This window comes from Diabrotica undecimpunctata, chromosome 2 (assembly GCF_040954645.1).
Source record: "Diabrotica undecimpunctata isolate CICGRU chromosome 2, icDiaUnde3, whole genome shotgun sequence".
In the NCBI taxonomy this organism is placed as follows: Eukaryota; Metazoa; Arthropoda; class Insecta; order Coleoptera; family Chrysomelidae; genus Diabrotica; species Diabrotica undecimpunctata.
In genome coordinates, this window is record NC_092804.1 from 130,593,999 (window position 1) to 130,615,489 (window position 21,491).

General features: G+C 30.8%; 1 protein-coding gene across 1 annotated transcript in view; it reads left to right on the forward strand.

Moving 5' to 3' along the window:
* The first annotated feature begins 1,311 nt into the window (after window positions 1-1,311).
* The window catches only part of LOC140434877 (uncharacterized), a 309,793-nt gene continuing 289,613 nt past the window's right edge, over window positions 1,312-21,491 (forward strand). Inside the window, exons 1-4 of the mRNA XM_072523474.1 lie at window positions 1,312-1,429; window positions 1,487-1,544; window positions 6,929-7,056; window positions 19,542-19,693. Coding sequence (XP_072379575.1) covers window positions 1,330-1,429; window positions 1,487-1,544; window positions 6,929-7,056; window positions 19,542-19,693 — 438 coding nt within the window. The 5' untranslated portion in view covers window positions 1,312-1,329. The remainder of the gene's footprint in view (window positions 1,430-1,486; window positions 1,545-6,928; window positions 7,057-19,541; window positions 19,694-21,491) is intronic.

Here is a 21,491-nt window from a genome sequence, read left to right on the forward strand (position 1 = left end):
GAACAAATTATCTATTATGATTAACTAACTAACTAATATTATGCTAAACTAAATTACCTGTGTGTTTACTATATTTATAACAATATCGGTTATTAGGCCAACGATGATGTTTTTGTAAAAATGCTGAGTCTTTAAGGTTAGATTGGTAGCAAAAGTATTATGAAACAAGACACATATGTGTTATTCAATACCTGGGCTTTAGTTTCTAATTGTCCTAATAAAAATGGTTAAATAATTTACGTAATGAATGATAAGTATTCTTTTGGGATTTTTTATAAATTAAATAATTATGTATTATAATTATAAATAATTGTATCAATATCTCACCACATTGCAAAGAATATGACTGCCACGATAAATCCAATGTTCAGAACAGTTATATTTAAGTATGTTCTCACTGCCTTCTCTCTAGAATATGGTGGTGTACCATCTTACATAAACCACATATTTTGGGTTTTCAGCATTTTACAATAGGGAAAAAGTAATACAACTCCAGTAGGTATAGAAACTTAAGCGATATAAAAGGGAAATTGTAAACATGATGACGGCCAACGTCTGAATACGGACACGCCACCTAAAGAAGAAGATGAAGAATATTTTCATAAGACATTTAGCAGCCATAACAAAAATTTTGTAATGTTACATTATCATCTTTGAGTTATTGTAATAAGAATAAACTGTGAATTATGCTTATCTACAGGTATTCAGTGCTTCACCGCACAAATATTACAACTAAGAATTATTGTGCAGCTGACTTATAAAATGCGAATATCTCGAAAACGGTTAAATTTTGAGGCTATCAACAGGTATACGTTTTCCTTGTAAAAATAATGCATCTTTAATATTTTTTAACACAATTAGAGCTAACTTTAAGAGCAAAAAAGTTAAGCGCAAATCTATGCCACACATGTGGCATATGTGGTGCCCTCTATCAGTTACAGTAAAGTTTGTATAAAATTATAATTTTTCCTGTTTTAAAGCATCCAATTTTAAATTTTTGTCTAAAAATATTTACAAACGCAAAAGTTATAGCGAAAAATAGAATTTTAAATTTCCACTTTAACACCCTGTATCTTTCTTAATATCAACATTTTATTAAAGCAAGTTGGCTTAAATCGTAATATTTTAAAATGTAGAATTTACGGTTTTCGTTTGTACAATTACTTAAGGACCACCCTGTATATATACTATATTATTTATCTATGAGTTATACATTATGTAACCCGGTAACTTGTTTTTCAAAAAAAAATGTGTCATTATATTAGTTTAAAGTATGCTTTTTTCGTAATAATATTTAAAGACGTCATTAATTTATTGACATATTCGCTTATGTCATTACATTTGCTGGCAATGAAACGAATTTTCTTTTTAACTTTAAATAGTTTATGGATTTTATTCATTTTAATATTACTCTCTGGATTTGAATGCAGTAAGTAACTATGGGAGCTCTATTTTTAGTATAATTTTCATAAATATTCAATTTTAGAATCAAGATTTCGAAAGAGAGATAGTAAATGTGGCAGCAAATTGGAGTTCATTGATTGGTATGTAGTTATTTAGTACAATTTTTTAGACTATATCGCATATTATACAATTAATAGGTTCTGGCTATTTATAAGATTTGTCTCCCTTATATGTTACCGACCCATTTGATTAACTACATACAACTACAGTGAGTCGCTCTTTATCTAAAAATAGGCACGCTTATAAATTGTTTGTTGTAAAGTGATTTATGTTTTGTGATAATGTTGATTATATTATATATATATATATATATATATATATATATATATATATATATATATATAATTAACTAAGAACCTGAAACAACTTCAGTCAAATCTAAATTTAGTCACTCTTTCCACCGATAAATAAATGCCACCGTCATCCTAAACACTTCTTTTTACATAATTAAACTCTTAAATCAGATCTTAATCTTAATACACCAGAATACAGACTAATTCCTAATAATTTAACAACCTATCATACAACATACAACATAAGATATAAAACAATCTCTAAGTCCTCATAAAAAGTCTTCCAGAACTTCTCGAATATATAGCTTCCCAAAATTCACACACCCGATATTCCTCTACGTCTCATTGTCAGTTCATACAACTGCCCTACACAACCAGTGGCCAACTACTTGGCCAAAACTCTCGCTTTTCTCTCTCGCAATTTCTCTCGCCGAAATTGCTTTATATATCGTCGGGCTATTACTTATTTGTTCCATATGCCAAATTCTCATTTTGAGATATTTACATTTAAATATTTTGGTAATATTTACTTGTTTATTTTAAAACTCAGGAAAATGATGTTAATTCTAAAAAAAATATTTAAAATGGTGTGTTGGATTATGCCTTCAAATTTTTACTGACTCTTTTTAAATTTGAAAAAAAAAATAAAAACCTTTGCTTATGGAACAAAAAGTAAAATTAGTACAGGAATTTGCACATTTGTTCCATATGCAATGAAGTACAAAACTGAATTATTTTATAACGTTTTAAGTAAAATATTTTAGTTTGCGTTTCTATATATCTTATATGTATCATTCTACAGTTAGATCACAGTTTATTACATTATTTCTAATCTTATATTACTGCAACTTTAAAAAAATACAAGGGTACATCAAAAAGAAAACTCCTTTTTGCTTTTAAAATTTATTAATAATTAAAACATGTGTATGTGAAACAAACAGTAAATAAAAGTTAAATATTCTTCGTAGGTACCTACTCATAACGTAATTGAAACAAATAATTGCAGTTGGAAGAAATAAAATCATTTATTTAGTGAAGAAAATATTGTTCTGTACAATATTTTGTCAAACTCAGGCATGTAGGCAAACATAAACACGATATGCTTTATTTTTTTAGCGTCGACTGTAGGTTTTTCGGTAATAACCTTTACCATGGAAAAGTTAATAATAATATTATGATCGTTTTTGCCCTGTTTTTTAGCAGAGCCGCCTGTCTTATGTTTATTAATTCTAATAAAAGTAACATTGTCATTTTTATTAAAATCACATTTAAAACTAATATGCAAGGGGTCATCTTTTTTATAGTTAATTTGTTTAACTTTAGTAAAAGGCAGATCTTTAAAATTTAGAGTTTGGCTTACTGTTTGAAAATTTAAAAAATCTTCTTTTTTTAGTTGCAGCACCTTGAGAGGTGCTTGACGGGGGGGTATATTTACGAGGTGTCTTAAGAGTGAAACAGGGCTGTATATTGTCCTATGTTTTAAATACTTTTCTATTTTAGTGTGAACAGAGTCGCTTTCTTGAATTAAACTATGTCCGGGCTCTGAAAATTTTTGTTCAACTGTATTAATGCGATTATTGATATGTAAGAAATACTTTATAGCTAAGGCCATGTGTGAATTGCGGTTTTTGGGTCACAAGAATCCGACCATACTATAATTTTATTTACATTAGGATTTGTTTCTGAAATTGTGTTTAATAGTTTTATAAGAGCACTGGCAATGTGATTACCATTACGGCCTGAAATGGCTTCATGCAATAGAGCACACTAGGTAATTTTACCTGTGGAGCAGTGAACAGTTAAATTATATACTGAAAACTTTTTTTTCTAAAAAAAATTTGACACTTCAGCTTTTGGTAGAGCAAAAACATTTTGCATATCAAAGCATAAAACAGCAGTAGACTGGTCAAATTTGTAGGCGTTTCTATCAAAGTCTCTTTCTATTTTTCCTTCGATTTTATTTTTTATGTGAAAAACATATTGTTTTTTATTTTCTTTAGTTTTATTTTCAATTAATTTGTATTTCTCGCAGATATCACATCTATCCTTTTTTGGTAGAAAAAAACCAAATTATATTCTCTCGTAAAAATTTCTCTATACTTATGTGATTTAACAGGAAAATTACTGAAGTCACTTTCTAGGTATAGTCGATACATTTTTTCAATAGAGAGACACGGATCTAAATACAATCTAACACGATCTGATCGACAGTAATGAATCTCTATATGGGGGAATGGCTCAATATGTTTTCGTACCCCATCTACAGCTTCCAATGGTAAGATTTTCTTTACGTATTTTCCTTTCAAAGGAGTCCGAGCAATCCCTGAGTTATCCTTTTAGTGTTTTTTAAAGAAATAATAAATTATCTGTTTACTAATGTTTAAAGTAGTTAAAAAAAATTCCCTACATACTCTAATTTGCTTATTTAAAACCTCAAGGTAATATTGAAACGAATTTTGTTTCTGGCAGTCCGAAATATTTTCTGTTTTCACATACCTTTGTTTAGGTGAATTTTTTTTACAAATTTTGAATAAAATGCGTCTTTTTGGCTATCACTTAGTTGCCAAAAGTTTTTAAATATAACTTCCTATCCATTGATAGGTACAAGTTTTCAAACACTTGGATTGACATTGCCTTGGAGTATGGTCAACTTCTTTTTCGTGCTTATATTGAAGCACATGTTCTCGCTGAACTTTTTTCACATTTCTAGTCCAGTTTTCAGGATTTCTCAATCGCTTTCTTGTTTTTTTAGAAGTCTTCTTGTTGCTTGCTTGGACATCTGGATTTTCCATGTTATTTTCTGCTGAGCTTTCTTCTGTACATTTTTCGGCACATTCTGATACCATTTTTGTAGAACTCTCTGTATTTTGTCTGTTTCCATCAAAAGAAGTTGAACTTGAATCACTGTTATACTTTTATTTTATGTTATCCGTTTTATACTTTTATTTATCACATCCAGTCGCCACCATACAAGAAGTAAGACACGTTAACCTCAACTCACTGCATATAACACTGGCATGGCACAAACAAGCACCGAGGCATCGAATGCGCATGTGAAATACTGGCTTCCTATTGGCCTTTGCATATGGAACACTTAAGCACTGAAATAACCCATAAAATAATAATATGGCACAAAGTTACAAAGGTATTACAGAACAGTCTTGGCTGTTAGAGTTATCAGGGCCAAGTTACATACATTATTATGTTGGCAATGTTTCATTACAACTTCTAACCCGAAAAAGTAGAAAATGTGGTATGGAACAAATAAGCACTAACCCGACGATATTTCGTCAAAAATTCTTTTCATTTTATTGAACTTCTTCAACAATACTCTATCTCACCGTCAGACATTCTAGTAAGTTTCGATATCGTGTCACTCTTTACAAACACTTCTATAGACGAAACTCTAAACATTCTAAAAACTAAACACAGTATTCCGAAAGACTACTTATCTCTCAGTAAACATTATATAACCAACACCTATTATATCTTTCAAAATCAATTCTACAGACAAATAAATGGTGTCCCAATGGGCTCCCCACTATCTCCAGTAATAGCCAATATCTTTATGGAAGACTACGAGACCCGAGCACTATTCACATGAATGATTAAACTCACATGTTGGCTACGATATGTTGACGATACATTTGTCATTTCGCCCTATGGCAGGGATGCTTTGGTGTCTTGTCAAAACCATCTGCGTGGTATACATCCTGCTATTCAGTTCACGATGGAGGTAGAAACTGATACATCCCTACCGTTTCTCAACGTTATTAAAAAGAAAAACCAATCCGAAGGTTTTCATCACTCTATTAAAAATCTACCCATATAAATCGTTACTTGCATTCCAACTCTTATCATTTACCTTCACAAATTAATTTAGTCATTAATATCCTTGCCTCCAGATCAATACGCCTTTGCGATGATGCAAGTGGATCCGCTGAGCTCTCTAGTTTAATACAAGCCCTCATCCAAAACTGTTACCGCGAACATTACATCAATAGGAGTATCCACAGACATCAATATCTCACTCAATCTCAATTCAAAGACTCAGACCCTCATCATAAGAAAGCTTTTCTTTTTCCTGACATCAAACGTGTCACTGACAAAATCTAAAAAAATCCTAAATCAAGAGGAATAAAGACAATATTTACCCCTAACAGAAGCTTTCATCTCTTGTCTAATAAATGAAGACATTCTAAATAAACAACACGAAGTTTGTGAAATTCATTGTGCAGACTACCCTCGATCCTATATAAGCCAAACAAATTGTAGAATACAAAATAAGACTGGCAATTGATGTTTAAAACTCCAGAACCATAGCCTCCATCCGCTTCCATAAACCAAGAATTATTCAAAAGGTCATAGAAACTGAAAAAAGGCCAAATTGTCTTAATTATAGAGATGATGGCATTAGATTACCTTCGACAAAGAGACCTCTAATAAAAAAAATATCGTCCGTTCCACCCGTCAATCAAAATAATGACAGCACATGCAGCAAATATTGTAACTAGTATGTTTTACGAAATTTAGTCATCTTTGGATTTGCCGGTGGACGTCTCAGTAGCTTTTTAAACGTTGATGTGTGTGTACACTTCGAAGTGCAGTAAGTGGACATTTTACAATTAGATATGCTATTACATAGTCTGCTGTCTCAAGTGCTTACTGTTGATACCAGGAGACCGGTAGCTCCAGTCGATGACCAGGTTTGGGTCGGCGACGGGTAACGAAAGAGAGAGAAGATTGATTCATTGTCCTCAGTGCCTTGCAGAATCGACACGCGACAAGAGTTAAGCTTAAACAATCATTAAAGAATGTACGAGGTGTCACCGCCACTCTGTGGACAGTTAAAAGAAGACTTAAGACTTCTTACATTCAATATTAAGTTATGTTTGTTATAATTCTGTCGTTAATAACTTAATAAATATTGGTGTAATTGCAATAAAAATTACCTCTGTTTACAATATTTTACTTCTAATTTTACATACATGTGGATAGACACTTGCTAAACACCGTAGTCAAAAAAAAATATATTTTGTTACTTTTGAGTTAATTTTTTTGCTCGCAAGGTATATTCGTTTAGACCCACGTTTTTTATTATTATTGTTGTTCTTATTGTTATTTTTTTAATTTATAAATATTTTTATTTGTTTGCTTTAAAAATATTTTAGCCCCGATACAGAAGATAGTTATGTGGTATTATCCCGACATCACCGAAATGTTATCAAAGTGAAGTATACTACTGGAAAACAATGCAAAGTTGAAAACTCTGTATTTCATTGGAGCTTAACCTATTCAAGTAAGTATTTGTATTTTCTTTAATACACTTACCTAAGTAGTCATGGATGTTATTAATGAGAGTAATTGTGTGGTTTAAGCTGTAGTAATTTATTTACCTAAATAACTTATGACCAGTTTTCACAGGAACGACATTTACGAAGACCACCGAACGATGATCGCTCAACAATGCATTGTTCAGCGATCATTATTATCATCATTAACCTGTATGCGCCCACTGCTGGACATAGATCTCCCGCAGCTCTTTCCATCTGTCTCTCTCTTGTGCAACCAGTTATTGCTAATACGCTTCAGGTCGTCAGTTCATCTAGTTGGTGGGCGTCCTCTGCTCCGTATTGGTTCTTGCCTTGGTCTACACTCTAAAATACGTTTGGTTCATCGGTTATCTGATCATCTTGCGAAGTGTCCTGCCGAATTCCATTTTAACGACGCGATTTTTTCGATAGCGTCTCTTGTTTTTGTTTTACGACGTATTTCTTCGTTTGGGATTCGGTCTTTCAGAGAAACGGCACTCCATAGCCATCTGAGTCACGCGTATCTTATTAACTACCTTTTTTGTGAGCGTTAATGTTTCCGCTCCCTAAGTAAGTACAGGTAACACATATTGGTCAAAGATTTTCCTTCTGAGGGATCTGGGTAAGTCCTATTTAAATACATAGTTTAATTTACCAAACGCTGCCCAGGCTAATCCTATGCGACGTCAGAGCTCACATGTCTGGTTATCTCTGCCCAACCGAATTTCATGTCTTAGGTACTTATACGATGTAGTCTGCACAATATTTCTTCCATCAACAGCAATATTTCGATTTAGCACCAGATTAGTCATTATTTACGTCTTGTTCATAGTATTCCTTAGTCTGACCTCCAAGGAAGCGTGATATAATTTTTCAAACATTATTATTGCATTATCCATACGATCGGCTATAAGACCATGTCATCTAAAAATCTCAAATGACTGAGCTGTTCAATGATAATAGTATATAATATCATAAAAGAGACAATTTTGCCAGCAATATTTTCGACTGGTATGAAAGTTTGTTGCCAGGCAATTTTCGAGAATTAAATGTTGACTGTTAAATCACGAGACGTAAGTCGAGTGATTTTGTTAAAATTTCATAAGCGAAAATTACCAAAAGGCAACAAACTTGAATAAAACCAAAATAAAATTTTGCCGGTAAATAATTTTTTCTCGAATGATATTCGACAAGACTATTTCACGAGACAATTAATGCACCATATCAACGAAATATAATCTTTATTTATTTGTTAACAATATAAAATGTACAAGTAATATAAGCTATAGTAGTTTAGTTTAGTTATGCGTCATCAATGAAAATACTGGAATCATTCGAGCTGTGGGTGTATAGAACAATTCTGAAAATATCGTGGAGAGAACACGTCACAAACAAAGAGGTTCTGAGAAGCATGAATAAAGAAATAGAAATTTTAAATATACTTAAAACTAGAAAATTGGAATATCTCGGACATATTACACGTGGAGAGAAATACACCTTGCTCCAACTGATTATGCAGGTAAAGATCCAAGGAAAGAGAAGCATAGGGAGGCATAGAATGTCATGGCTGCGCAACCTGAGAGAGTGGTACGGATGTACATCAAATGAACTTTTCAGAGCAGCCGTCTCAAAAGTCCGAATAGCTATGGTGATTACCGACGTTCGCCGCGGAGATGGCACTTGAAGAAGATTTCCAAGAAGCAGTCCTTCTTTATTCCTACAACAAATTGTTTGCGTGGTGTTTCTTTTCACTTCTTGATAAATTTTTTTTATTTTTTTGCTAATGTAATGCTCCTTTATTGCTTTTAATTTTCTTTCCAAATATTCTCTCTTATATATATATATATATATATATATATATATATATATATATATATATATATATATAAGAATAAGAAAAAAGAAAAAAGAAGTACTTGTGACTCGTTTGGAACAAATATATAACTGTTTTGGATGGGTTGGAGTTAATAAAAGGGCTATTGGTTATATATATATGTATGTATATATTATATATATATATATATGGCTATATATATATATATATATATATATATATATATATATATATATATATATATATATATATATGAAAGTAAAAGATTGCATTTCATTTCAATAGGAACTCCACCATTGCTCTACACGTGTTTCGAGTTATTCAACTCATCATCAGGAACACTTGTGGAAGTTCAACTGAAATGAAATGCAGTCTAGTTCATTTCAGTTGAACTTCCACAAGTGTTCCTGATGATGAGTTGAATAACTCGAAACACGTGTAGAGCAATGGTGAAGTTCCTATTGAAATGAAATGCAATCTTTTACTTTTATTTAAACGTCTTTCTCTACGTAAAGAGCGAAAAAGATAGTAATTTTCAAAGGTGAAACGTAGATGCATGTCGAAGTAAAAGGATACTTCTAGCGTCGTTAAAAGTCTTTAGTAAGAGGCTTTGAATTTGCGGTTCACATAATTTACTATCAGAGGGAGGTCTTTGGACTTCTTGTTACTTCGTATATATATATATATATATATATATATATATATATATATATATATATATATATATATATATATATATAGTTTATGCTTATTAATTTTATGTTGTGTTACTTTGAATTAAAACAACTAATGCAGACCTCTATGAATTTGTTGGTGGACGTCTCAGTAGCTTTCCAAGGAGCAGTCCTTCTTTATTCCTACAAAAAATTGTTTGCGTGTTATTTGTTTATATGTTTTTTTCCAGTACTTGATATAATTTTTTTTTCTTTGCTTACGTAATTCTCCTCTATTGTTTTTAATTTTCTTTCCAAATATTCTCTCTTTTTATGCCTGCAGATTAATCTAGGTACCTTCCTTTTCATTTCATGTTCTGTAATTGTTGCTTGTGTTCTATTATTGTCTTTTTCCAACCTTGCCATATTTCTTAGCATTATTGCTCTTTTACATACCTTGTTGAACCAGTCCTCTTCTCTCTTCGCTCCTGTATTACCTAAGCAAACATTAGCTCCTTCTGTCATTGATGTTTTGATTTTACTCCATTGTTCTTCCAATGTATCAGACATTAAGTTGTCTTCCTCTAATATTTTAAAGTCATTTAAAGTCATTTAGGTCATTTAAGACATTTAACATCTTTTGAAACATTTAGTTTTACAGGAAGATCTTGTGTTTAAGTTTGGCTATTACCAATATATGATCAATACTGGCATCTGCACCCCTATAACTTCTGCAATCTCTTAGCTCTGGCATTTTTATTTTCTATTAATACGTCATCGATTTGGTTTTTACTCTGCTCATCTGGGGATATCCGCTTTTCCTTTAAGAGGCATATTCTTATCTATATTTATGTTTTCTTTCCTTTGGTTTTCCCGTCCATTTTTTGTTTTTTCAGAATTATTAGTCTCTAGTCCGTTTATCATAGCCGTGTTCATTTCCCTTAATCGGACAGCGTTTTACAAACTGTTAGTTTTTTTCTTTATGGCTATCTTCGCATAATTTATTATGTTGTTCATTCAATATCAATGTTTTCTCATTTATGATCAGTTTCTTGTACCCGATTTTAATATCATTTCCGGTATTTCTTTCTTCTTTCGCTATTTTTGCTATTTTTTTATACAGTCTTTTCTTTTTCTGTAATTAATAAACATACGATCTTTGCATTGTTTTAACTTGCTTTTATTTTTCAGAATATTTATTTTATTACGCATATTATTATCTCATTCTATTACGCAAACTTTTTCTCCCATCTTACCAGCACTTCTCAATTGGATAGGTAATTCTAATTTCTTTACTATAAAGTTTTCTATTGACTCCTTCAGTTTTTTGTCATCATTTGTTTCCATATTTAAGCTAGATATTATAACGTTTTTCTCTTTACTTGATTTCTCTATTTGCATCAATTTTATTATGAAGGTGTTCTATTTCTTTTTTTATATCTGCATTTTCGTTATTTATCTCTATTAATTGAGTATGCGTTTATCTTTGTTCTTTTCTCATTTTGTTTTAGCTCACCCATCATTTCCTCATTTTTGTGCATCAGTTCTCGCATCATTTTTATCATCGTATCTTCTGTATCAGCCTTTTCTAGGGCTTTTTCTGAGTGAGTATTTTTATGTATTTTATGTCGTACACAGAGTTCATTCTTATCCTTTCTTTTACGGTTAAATTCATCATCCGTATCCCAACCGTTACCCGAACCGCGTACATTATATTATTATAAAGATTATATTTATCGCCTCTTAAAATATGGCCTAGATATGAGACCTTTCGCTGTTTAATGATGTTCTGTCTAGTTATTTTTTTTTGGTATTCTCTCTCTCTCTCTTTCTCTCTTTCTTTGGGTATTAAGGTTTTTTTAACACCTCTTTATTTGTAATATGGTCGACTCATGAAATTTTAAGCAATCTTTAGAGACACCACAATTCTAACGCTTTAATATCGTACATTTATCGTACAGGTTCTGCTACCTTACATTATTATTGGCCATATGTAGCATTTTAGGATGCGAATACAAAGACAAAAAGGAGTTTCGCGCTGACAAAGGGAGTTATTGAATTTGTTAAAAGTATTTCTAGCTATTGCTACTCGTAACTTCACTTCTTCGTCGCAGTCCCATTTACTGCTAAAGGTACCTCCAAGATATCTAAATTTCTCAGTTTTGTCTATAAGTTGGTTGTTTATTTTCAATTGTGCTAGCATATGGGATTGTCTACTGATTATCATTAGTTTAATTTTTGTGATGTTAAGGTTAAGACAATATTTGTCTCCAACTGTATGAGTATTATTTAATTTATCCTGTAATTTTTCTATGTTGTCTGCTCTGATAGCTGTATCATCGGCATATCAAAAATTATGTTCAACTCGCATTGCACATTCCTTCAATTGCGGCATTACTACAGTAATCAGAGATGAAAATGCGTCGTAGAGGGGAAAACAGAAATAATCGATTTACCAAGAATCTATACAAAAATTTTGTACAAAAATGTTTATTAGCATCTTTTTCTGTAGAACAAACCGTTCTCTTAGAAACAACGCTTGACGCGACTGACGAATTTAAATGTCCATTTTGCATTGTCCATGTCCATTGAATATGATTATGACCTTAATATAGTACTATGTTCGGTAATAACGTCAAGGCACTATTACCATCCACTGGACTTGGCGATATTACTGACATGCACATACATTGTTTGTAAGTTTGTTTTCGAAGACAAACAAAATCTAAATGAATCATTTTATTCCTTATAAAACAAAGTACAAATCACTGAAATCAAATAATATTACTCACTATTAACACCGCTCAAATCTAATAAATACCCAAGATGTAAAACTATAAACGGTACTCCTTCTACACCGAACACTGATACTCAACACCACTATCTACGGTTATCGCAAACATGTGTGTGTGTGTGTGTCGTCGAATTTCCTGACTGTGGACTTAATCCATTAGCCGAACTTATTTTTGCTCTACAGATATTTATGTCACATAATATTACTATTCAAATAAGATTTTTTATTTTAAAGATATACCTAGATTCTATAACAATAAATGGATAATTTAATCTTCAGCTACAATCATACAATATTACACATTTATATAGATATATCTATATCATAAAATATATTCTAGTATTATTCAACATTATTCTTTATTGTATGTTTTATATTATTATTATTTTTTTTTTCCTCCTTTTTTTTTAATTACATTATAAGGAATGTCAACGGAATGTCGAAGGAGTACTTCTGCTCAGGGGTCTTTCAGAGCAATGCACACACACAAGACTAGACCACGGAAAGATAGGTAGACAAATGGGATAAACACAGGTATTAATAGTTCACAATTTTAATTTTATATTAAGTATATGTTTAATTAGGATCTCATATACACGTTCGTCTAAACTAGATAATATTGTTTTTAGGTTAAAAGGTGTTGTAATATTGGTTTCTCTATATACTTGATTCATGAATTGATTTATTTCTATTATCTTTAGTCTACAGTTTAGTATCATGTGTTCTGCAGATCCTAACTCGCCACATTCACAAAGATTACTATCACTAAGGCCTATTTTAAATTTGTGTTCTGGAACTAGGCAGTGTCCAAATCTAAGTCTGCATATGTATGAAACAACGATTTTTTCGCCGTGGTAATGATTAAACCATGATTTTGCTGGAATATTTAATTGTATGTTTTTGTAGAATAGCCCTTTAGTTGAGTTGTTATACCATTGTTGCCAGGTTTTGGTTTTATTGCTAGTAATATTAGCGTAAACATCATTTAATGTTAATTTATATTCACTTTCATTTTCTTGTTCGGTGGCCTTCTTAGCTAAAATATCTACTATATCATTGTGTTTAAGATTAGAGTGAGCTTTTACCCAACAAAATGATATTTGTTTGCCCTTAGACTTAAGTGCGATATATAATGTCAATGACAATGTCAATGTAATGACTTTAATAATGTCAATATATATGTAGTTTGATATGTCCTTCAAACTTTCCAGTTTAAGTAAAGCACTTTTGCTGTCTGTAAGGATTAGAAATTTCTCTTCGTTATTGTTTATACTGCTTATATACTGTATTGCTCTCAGTATTGCAATAAGTTCTGCTGAAAATGTTGTAAAATTTTCATTAAGTCGTATACCCTCTTTATACCTTGTCCTAGGGTCCCACACGGCAGCGGCCACTCTCGAATTCATTTTTGAGGCATCGGTATATATTTGGTAATGTTCCGGAAATAAAGTTTCTATATCCACATTAAGCATGGCATTCCTTAAGTAAACTGGAAATTTCGAGTAATCTCTCATGTAGGTTGGTTGTATGTTTGGTATATTGTTTAGATTTATCTGAAACATGGATGGCAGAGTTGATGTGTATAGTTTATTTTTAAATTGTCTAATTCTATTGTAACTTTCGGCAAGTAGTAATGTTGGCTTTTTTTTCCAGTATTCAGTGGTTAGGTCATTTATATAAAGTTTGTGGCAGTTGTTACATATTATGCTCTCTTTAGTTATTATTTTAGTTATAAATTTTTCACACATAGTTTTCCTTCTTAACCATAGTGGTGGTTCATTACATTCTACGCTTAGGTTTGATATTGGAGTACTCATCAAAGCTCCTATACATAATATGAGGCATTTATTTGAAAGGATGTCTATTTTTTGAAGATGGGTTTTGGCGGCTTGATTGTAAAAGTAACATCCGTAATCTAATATTGATCTTATGTAGGATCTATACATTAGTAATGCTATGTTGGGATCTGCTCCCCAGGTTGTATAGTTTACTGCTCGTAACGCATTGTACCCTTTGTCAGCTCTTGCTACGATGTACTCAATATGATCTTTTCAAATCATTTTCCTATCCAGTATAATACCCAAATATTTAACTTTAGGTTGAACTTTAAACGAGACATTTTGCAACTCCACTACTTCTGGAATGTTTCGTTTTCGGGAGAATATGCAAGCCTGTGTTTTTTTGGTTGATATGTTTAATGCTATTTGATTTAGGTCTTCTTGTAGATGTTTAAATACTGTATTTATTTTTCTACTGCCTTGTTCTATTTCCAATTGATCTACATATATGCATATATCATCTGCGAATTGTAATATTTTACCTTGTTTACTAGTAATTATGCTTTGACCTATATGAGCTGTGTAAATAGTGTATAATATTGGACTTAAGATGCTCCCTTGAGGTAACCCGATGTTTGAAACTCTCGGTCCTATTAGTTTGTTATTAATTTGAAGATAAAGAGTTCTATTGATGTAAAGTTTCCAGCAGAGTATATCTGGCAGTCCGATTTCTTTTATTTTGTGGTATAGAAGTTGTAGGTTCACATTGTCATATGCATTTTCTATGTCTATGAATGTAGCAAATACCGACTTGTTGACGGAAAATGAGTTATATATATCCAGTATTAAGTGCGTTAAATTTTCCATCGTAGAACATGATTTTCTAAAGCCGAATTGTGTTTTAGAATTTTTTTCTAACCAGAATTCTAGTCTACATTTAATCATTCTTTCCATTGTTTTTAACACACATGATGATAGAGAAATACCTCTATACAAATCCGGACAGTTTGGTGATTTGTGTGGCTTAAGAATTGGAACTATAATGTACTCTTTCCATGCACGTGGTATATCCATACTCATCCAGATATTGTTTATTACATTTAGTAGTTGAAATTTCTTATGTATGGGTAAATTATACAACATACTATAGTGTATACCATCTAATCCTGGAGCAAACATGATCACGTGGCTTTTAATACTATGAGCATCGAGTTATTCAGAGGGCATCACATGACTAAAAACGACATCACTTTGGCCATATTGTTATGATCTTTGTGTCAGATCGTGTATGATTGTTTACGTTTGTTATTTTTAGAATATTTTTTGTTTAAATACTTTTATAGGAACTGTAATATTGTATTGCCATAGTGCATATTAATAGTTTCTTGTTCTCAACGTAGTTACAGTAGCAGTAGCAATGTTGATAAAAAATATTCAGGAATAACGTTTGATAGGTTAGTATACAAATATGTAAACAAAATATTGGCCCGTACTTCAGAGAATAAATTAATAGTAGGTATTCATAAAAAATCTTATAAGTAACGTAGATTAGTTTCTCGATTAATTTTTCAGTCATTATTGAATAGTTTGAAAAGTTTACAAAATAGCAATAAAACATCCACTTTCAATAAAATAGAAATAATAAATACACAGAATATAAAGATACTAATAAACAATTTCTAAGGTTTTAGAATATTTTTGAGTTTATTAATGATTAGACTTAGGCAAATATGCACATTGCATATTTTGCATATAATGCATAAAAAATTCAAAAATGTAAAATTTTACATATTTTTATAAAAGTGAGCATAAATTGCATATAATTTAAAAATTTGGTGTTAACTATACATTTTTATATTCAAACTTACAGATAGCATGAAAATGCAAATATTTAATTTTTATTTAATCACTTGGTATTCAAATTCTTAGTATAGTAACTAATAAAAGACAGCGGCATATAGTTTTGTCCTGGAATTAATGGTTTGTATTTGCCAGTTTATGTCTCTAGGTAAAAATTTTTATTTTGACGGTCAGTTTCACTTGGTTTCACTTTTGTTGTAAAATTGGAGCCGTAAACAACGTGTATTTCTAATTGTGAATAATTATTGTGCTTTGAAAATACCGAAAATAAGCAATGTTTCAACTTGGATAAAACCTTACAAAGAGCTATCTATGGATATGGATAAAGTTTATTGCTCATGTTGTGGCAAAACCGTAAGTACATACGGATTATTTTTTATTTTATTTTAAAAATTTACACGGTGGTACAAACAAAGATTTTAAAATTGGAGATTATGTTTAAGAAAAGTACCGACACAATGCTAGTTCGCAATAAATCAATGCATTTTTTCTTTTTTCGAGCATTTTTTTTTAAATTCCTTGCGATAAAAAATAGAATACCTATTTAAAATTCAAATCATTCAATAGTCTACTGAAAGGTGGCTAACATTTTTTTCTAACAATAACATAGTTTGCTTTAATTTTGCTAAAAACAAAAATATATTCGACTTAATTAATTTAGTGCTTTTAATTTATCCTCACAGTAGTTTTTCTTTAAATGTAAACAGAAAAGACCAAGAGCCTCTTGCAAATATCTAGGGGTTCTTCCTTCTTGCACAGTCATTTTTTGACATTTTCAAGATTACTACACCTATTTTTATTTGATTTAATTTAAATATTTTAATTGTTATGCAAAAACGGTTCATTTTTAATTTATTTCTATAATCTTAAATTTTAAAAATGGGTACAACTATAGAATATTTATATTCTTTTTTAGATTTCATCTGAAAAAAAAATTTCAAATAGATCAGCATGTCAGAACCTCGAAACATTTCGCTTAAAAAGTAAAAACCCCATCCGGTGAAAAATATCAAACTTCAGTGTCCAAGTGCGTTCAGTCAAGTTCCAAAAAATAAACCGAACAAGAAACTTTTAACGAAGACTTGTGTCGTGCATTAGTATCTTCTAATATACCGCTTTCAAAATTATCTAATGAAAACCTTAGTTCTTTAAAAAAAAATATTGCAAAAAAAACATTCTGAGTGAACGAACTCTAAAGAGAAATAATATCAACTTGTTATACTCCTCAGTTAACAACATAAAAGCCAAAATAGGTAATAATTACTTTTACATATGTGTGGACGAGACCACTGACTTGTCAGGAAGATACATTGTGCACTTATTAATTGGTGTACTTGGCGATGAAACCTTTCCAAAATCGTATTTAATTTCCTATAAGCAAGTGGAAAAAACCAACGCTTTAACAATATCACGGTTTCAACAAGAAGCAATAACAAACTTTTTTCTTCCTGTTGCTGTGCCTAATGATTGCTTATTTTATCTGATGCCGCACCATATATGGTGAAAGCAGGACAAAATTTAAAAATATTTTACCCAAACTGAATACATGTCACTTGTTTAGCGCATGGAATAAATAGAGTTGCGGAGGAAGTAAGAAAAAAAATTTCAACTAGTTAACAGTTTAATAGCGAGCGTCAAAAAGGTATTCCTGAAATAACTTGTAAGAATACAACGTTACAGAGATATGCTTCCTGCTGTTCCACTGCCACCGCAACCCTTTTTAACACGTGGGGGAACATTGTTTGAAGCAGCTAATTTGTATGCTGATCATTTTGTTGAATTAATAAAAATAATTAACCTTTTAACGGATTATAGTTGCCAATGTTTATTGGAAGCTAAACAAGCTTTCCAAAATAACATCCTCCAACAGCAACTGTCACTCATAAAATCAAATCATAGTTTTTTCCAGAAAACTATAACTCAATTAGAATCTTCCACCTAAACTAACCATGGAAAAAAATAGTGGTTACCAGGTTCTTTCTGAAGTGATTCAAGGACTAGCTGGGACATTTTCCGAACCACTTAATTTAGAATCATCCATTATATATATATATATATATATATATATATATATATATATATATATATATATATATATATATATATATATAAATATATATATATGTATATATATATATATATATATATATATATTTATATATCAGTTGATGTCGAAAGAAGTTTTTCCATTCCATTTACAAATATATGTATTCAAATAGAAGCCATGTTTTTATTAGAAAATTTTATCATTTGATAACCTATTTTTACCACAGTTTAGTGATTTATCGTCTTATAGTAAATTTTCCCATTGACGATGAACAATTGATTATATAAGTACTGTGATAAAAAGGCAAAGAATAGTTGTTAATTATATTTACTGTATAAGTATATAGGTATGTAATTTTGTCTTATTTATTAGTAACTGTATATAACTAAACTTTAACAGAATCAAATTCGGGGATATTTTTTTCGTGCAGTTTCAATATTAAATACGGTAACATCATTTTTTATTTAGACGCAGTATTTCGATTGTGATATTCGGCAGATATTCATTGTTGTTTGTATAATAATAACTTTTCTAACATTTTTAATTGAACTAGTTTTTGGTCAGGAATGTACACACTTTGCACAAAGTTCAGTTAATTTGAAGTTATCAAATACATAAGTTGTAAAACGAACGTATTTCTTTTATTTTATACCGTTTATTTACTTTACCCTTTAAAATATTATTTATATTATTATCTCGTATCAGCTACAACTTGTTATTTAATTGTATGAATTATTCTTTATATATTAGGTATGTATATATGTTGTATTTTTAGTATTTACAGCGGTAAATAAGTACTTCTCCCTACTCTTTTTGTTCCATCTAGTAACCATCTGTATCTTTTTCGTATTGTTTTTGTCTTATCTTCTTTCCGTTCTTGCCACTTTATATCTTTCACGTTATCGCTCTTATCTAATTTGTTATCCATTCTCGTATTTCTAGGTTTCCCTATTCCTTCAAAAATAGGATTATGCCCAAAAGTTTCTTCTTTTCTGTGTATTTACCTCTCTTGCAGGATCTCTTGCAGGCTAGCTCTGTCAAACCCCGACCAAGACACCTCTACCATAGTAGTACCCAGCCATACCGTAGTACCCCTATTTGTGTAACTGTGTTGCCAATGATCAGAGCATTTTTCATCTTCCATTAATCACACTTCTCTTATCATAATCATATTGTTATCAATTATTGTATAGTAGTTTTAATATTATTGATTTTGGTCCTGATCCCACCGGCATATTGGTATGATCGTTAACAACACCTTCGGAAGCCGTTTTTAATCTACACGTTAATATACTTATAGCTTCTTCACAGATTATAACTCAATGACTATGAGGAACATATCCATGTTGCCATTTATTATTTAGTAAAGTACTTTCTGAGAAATCAGGAGTTGGCGATATTACTAAGCTGGCGTTATTACGTGCACATACCTTATTCAACCCCCTGCTGGCTGTAGAGTATATGGTAAAACATTAGTGTGTATAAAATGTATTCTTAATATTTTAGATGGAACAAACATTCTATTTGAGAATGTTAAAGATGATACCTTTATAATCGAGCCATACACACTCGATCATACTTTCAATCCATACCACTTGCTACTACTAATTGTTGAGGACTATTCCGATGACGACCAACAAGGTGAAATCACGACAGCTGTAAGTAAATTTTAATTTGTAACAATTCTAGTCCTGCAAATAAAATCGTAAAAATGAAAAAAAAACGTAGATTTCGATATACTGGTATATAAATTTTATATTTGGGTAAATTTTTATTTATATTCTCATTTTTATTTATCCATTTTATTTATTCCCCATTTTATTTAAAATTATAGAGCAGCCATTTTGTGACAGTATTATAAATCTGTAGGTAAGACAATAAATGTTAAGTAATATCCCATTTGAAAGCTCTTGTGTTACACAGCATATCTATTCCTAGACTTCTTGGGATTTTATTGCGCCATTTTAAAATAGTGACAATATAATTTTCAATTGCGAGCGCGTAACAAAGTACTATCCTTATTAATATTAATTTGGCAGTACTCAGCTTTTACGAAAAGTTCTCAAACAGATTTTTTTATTTTTTAGTCTCAGATAACCTGACTTAATGTGTTTGTTCATTTATTGACAGCTGTCAAAATATGACGTCATTAACATGTTTTTAAATGAAAATATATGAATATTATAATTTGCTTATTCTGTCTGTCTTTCCATAATGAAAACCCCAGCTCCACCTATCCACAAAAACTACTACATATAAGTTTTAACTGATTTTTTGTTGATACAATTGTCAAACTCTGCTATGCAAGCCATCTCTAGAAAGATTCTCTTACTATAGTTATTTTCAACACCTAAGATTTTAAAGGAACTATAATTCATAGTGTGATTACGTGTGGTAAAAGTGCATCTCTTTAAGTATAATCTACAATGACTTTTGTGGGAGGTAATCCGATCTTTTATGGATCTTTAACTTTGTCCTATATGTATATTCTTTATTACAATCTGTACAAGGGATACTGTAGATCATATTTGTTGTTAATTCTTTAGGATGTCTATCCTTCAATTTTAAAAACACTTTATTTATAGTTTGAACTGTTTTATTTGAAATTTTTATATCTGTATCATTTTTAAATATTCTAGTTAAAGCTGGTGTGATTTCTTTGATGTCATTTGTGTGTTCATTTTTGGTTTCTTTAAACAACGGTATTAGTTTTGTGATATGGAACAGGTTTTACTTTTCTGTTCTGTGTCCAGTGTCCGTTCGTAGATTAAATTCGACCATTTCTTCGTAATTCTATATGGTCCAGTCCCGTATACTTGGTCTTTAACATTAAGTTGTAGGTCTTTTCGACGTGCATCAAATCATCTTTTGGTATTTTTACGTGATTTTAATATTTCAATGCCAATTTTTTATCTTTAATTAATTTATCTTGTGTGATTAAAGGTCTTATTTCATCAGGTAATATGTTTGTTTTTTCATCTTCTAGTAGATATTTTGGAGAAAACTTTTTTATCATATAATTTGTTTTATTGTAGGCTTCTACACATTTTTGTGTAATTGTTGCCCATGCAACTTTGTTGTTTTTTGTTTCATTAATTTTTGTTTATGAGCGTTTTGTTTACTCTTTCATTCAGTCCACTAGAAAATAGTGCGTCAACGGCAGTGAATACCAGTTTTATATTATTATGCTAAAAAAATTGTATACATTATTTTTAGTTAATTCCAGGGTATTGATCTGTCAACGCTATGTCGATTTGGTAATTGTTACCATTTTTGTCAATTTTATTTATCAATGTTCATTGCACTTTGATTCTGAGATGTTAAAATATTAACGTACCTTGTAAAAGGGTCAATTAATATATGGAGGTACTTCTGTGTCCACAGAAACTATTTCAAATGGTCGTTTTGCTGGACCTAAATGTGACGTCCATCCATGTTTTCTTCGTTATCTGTTTT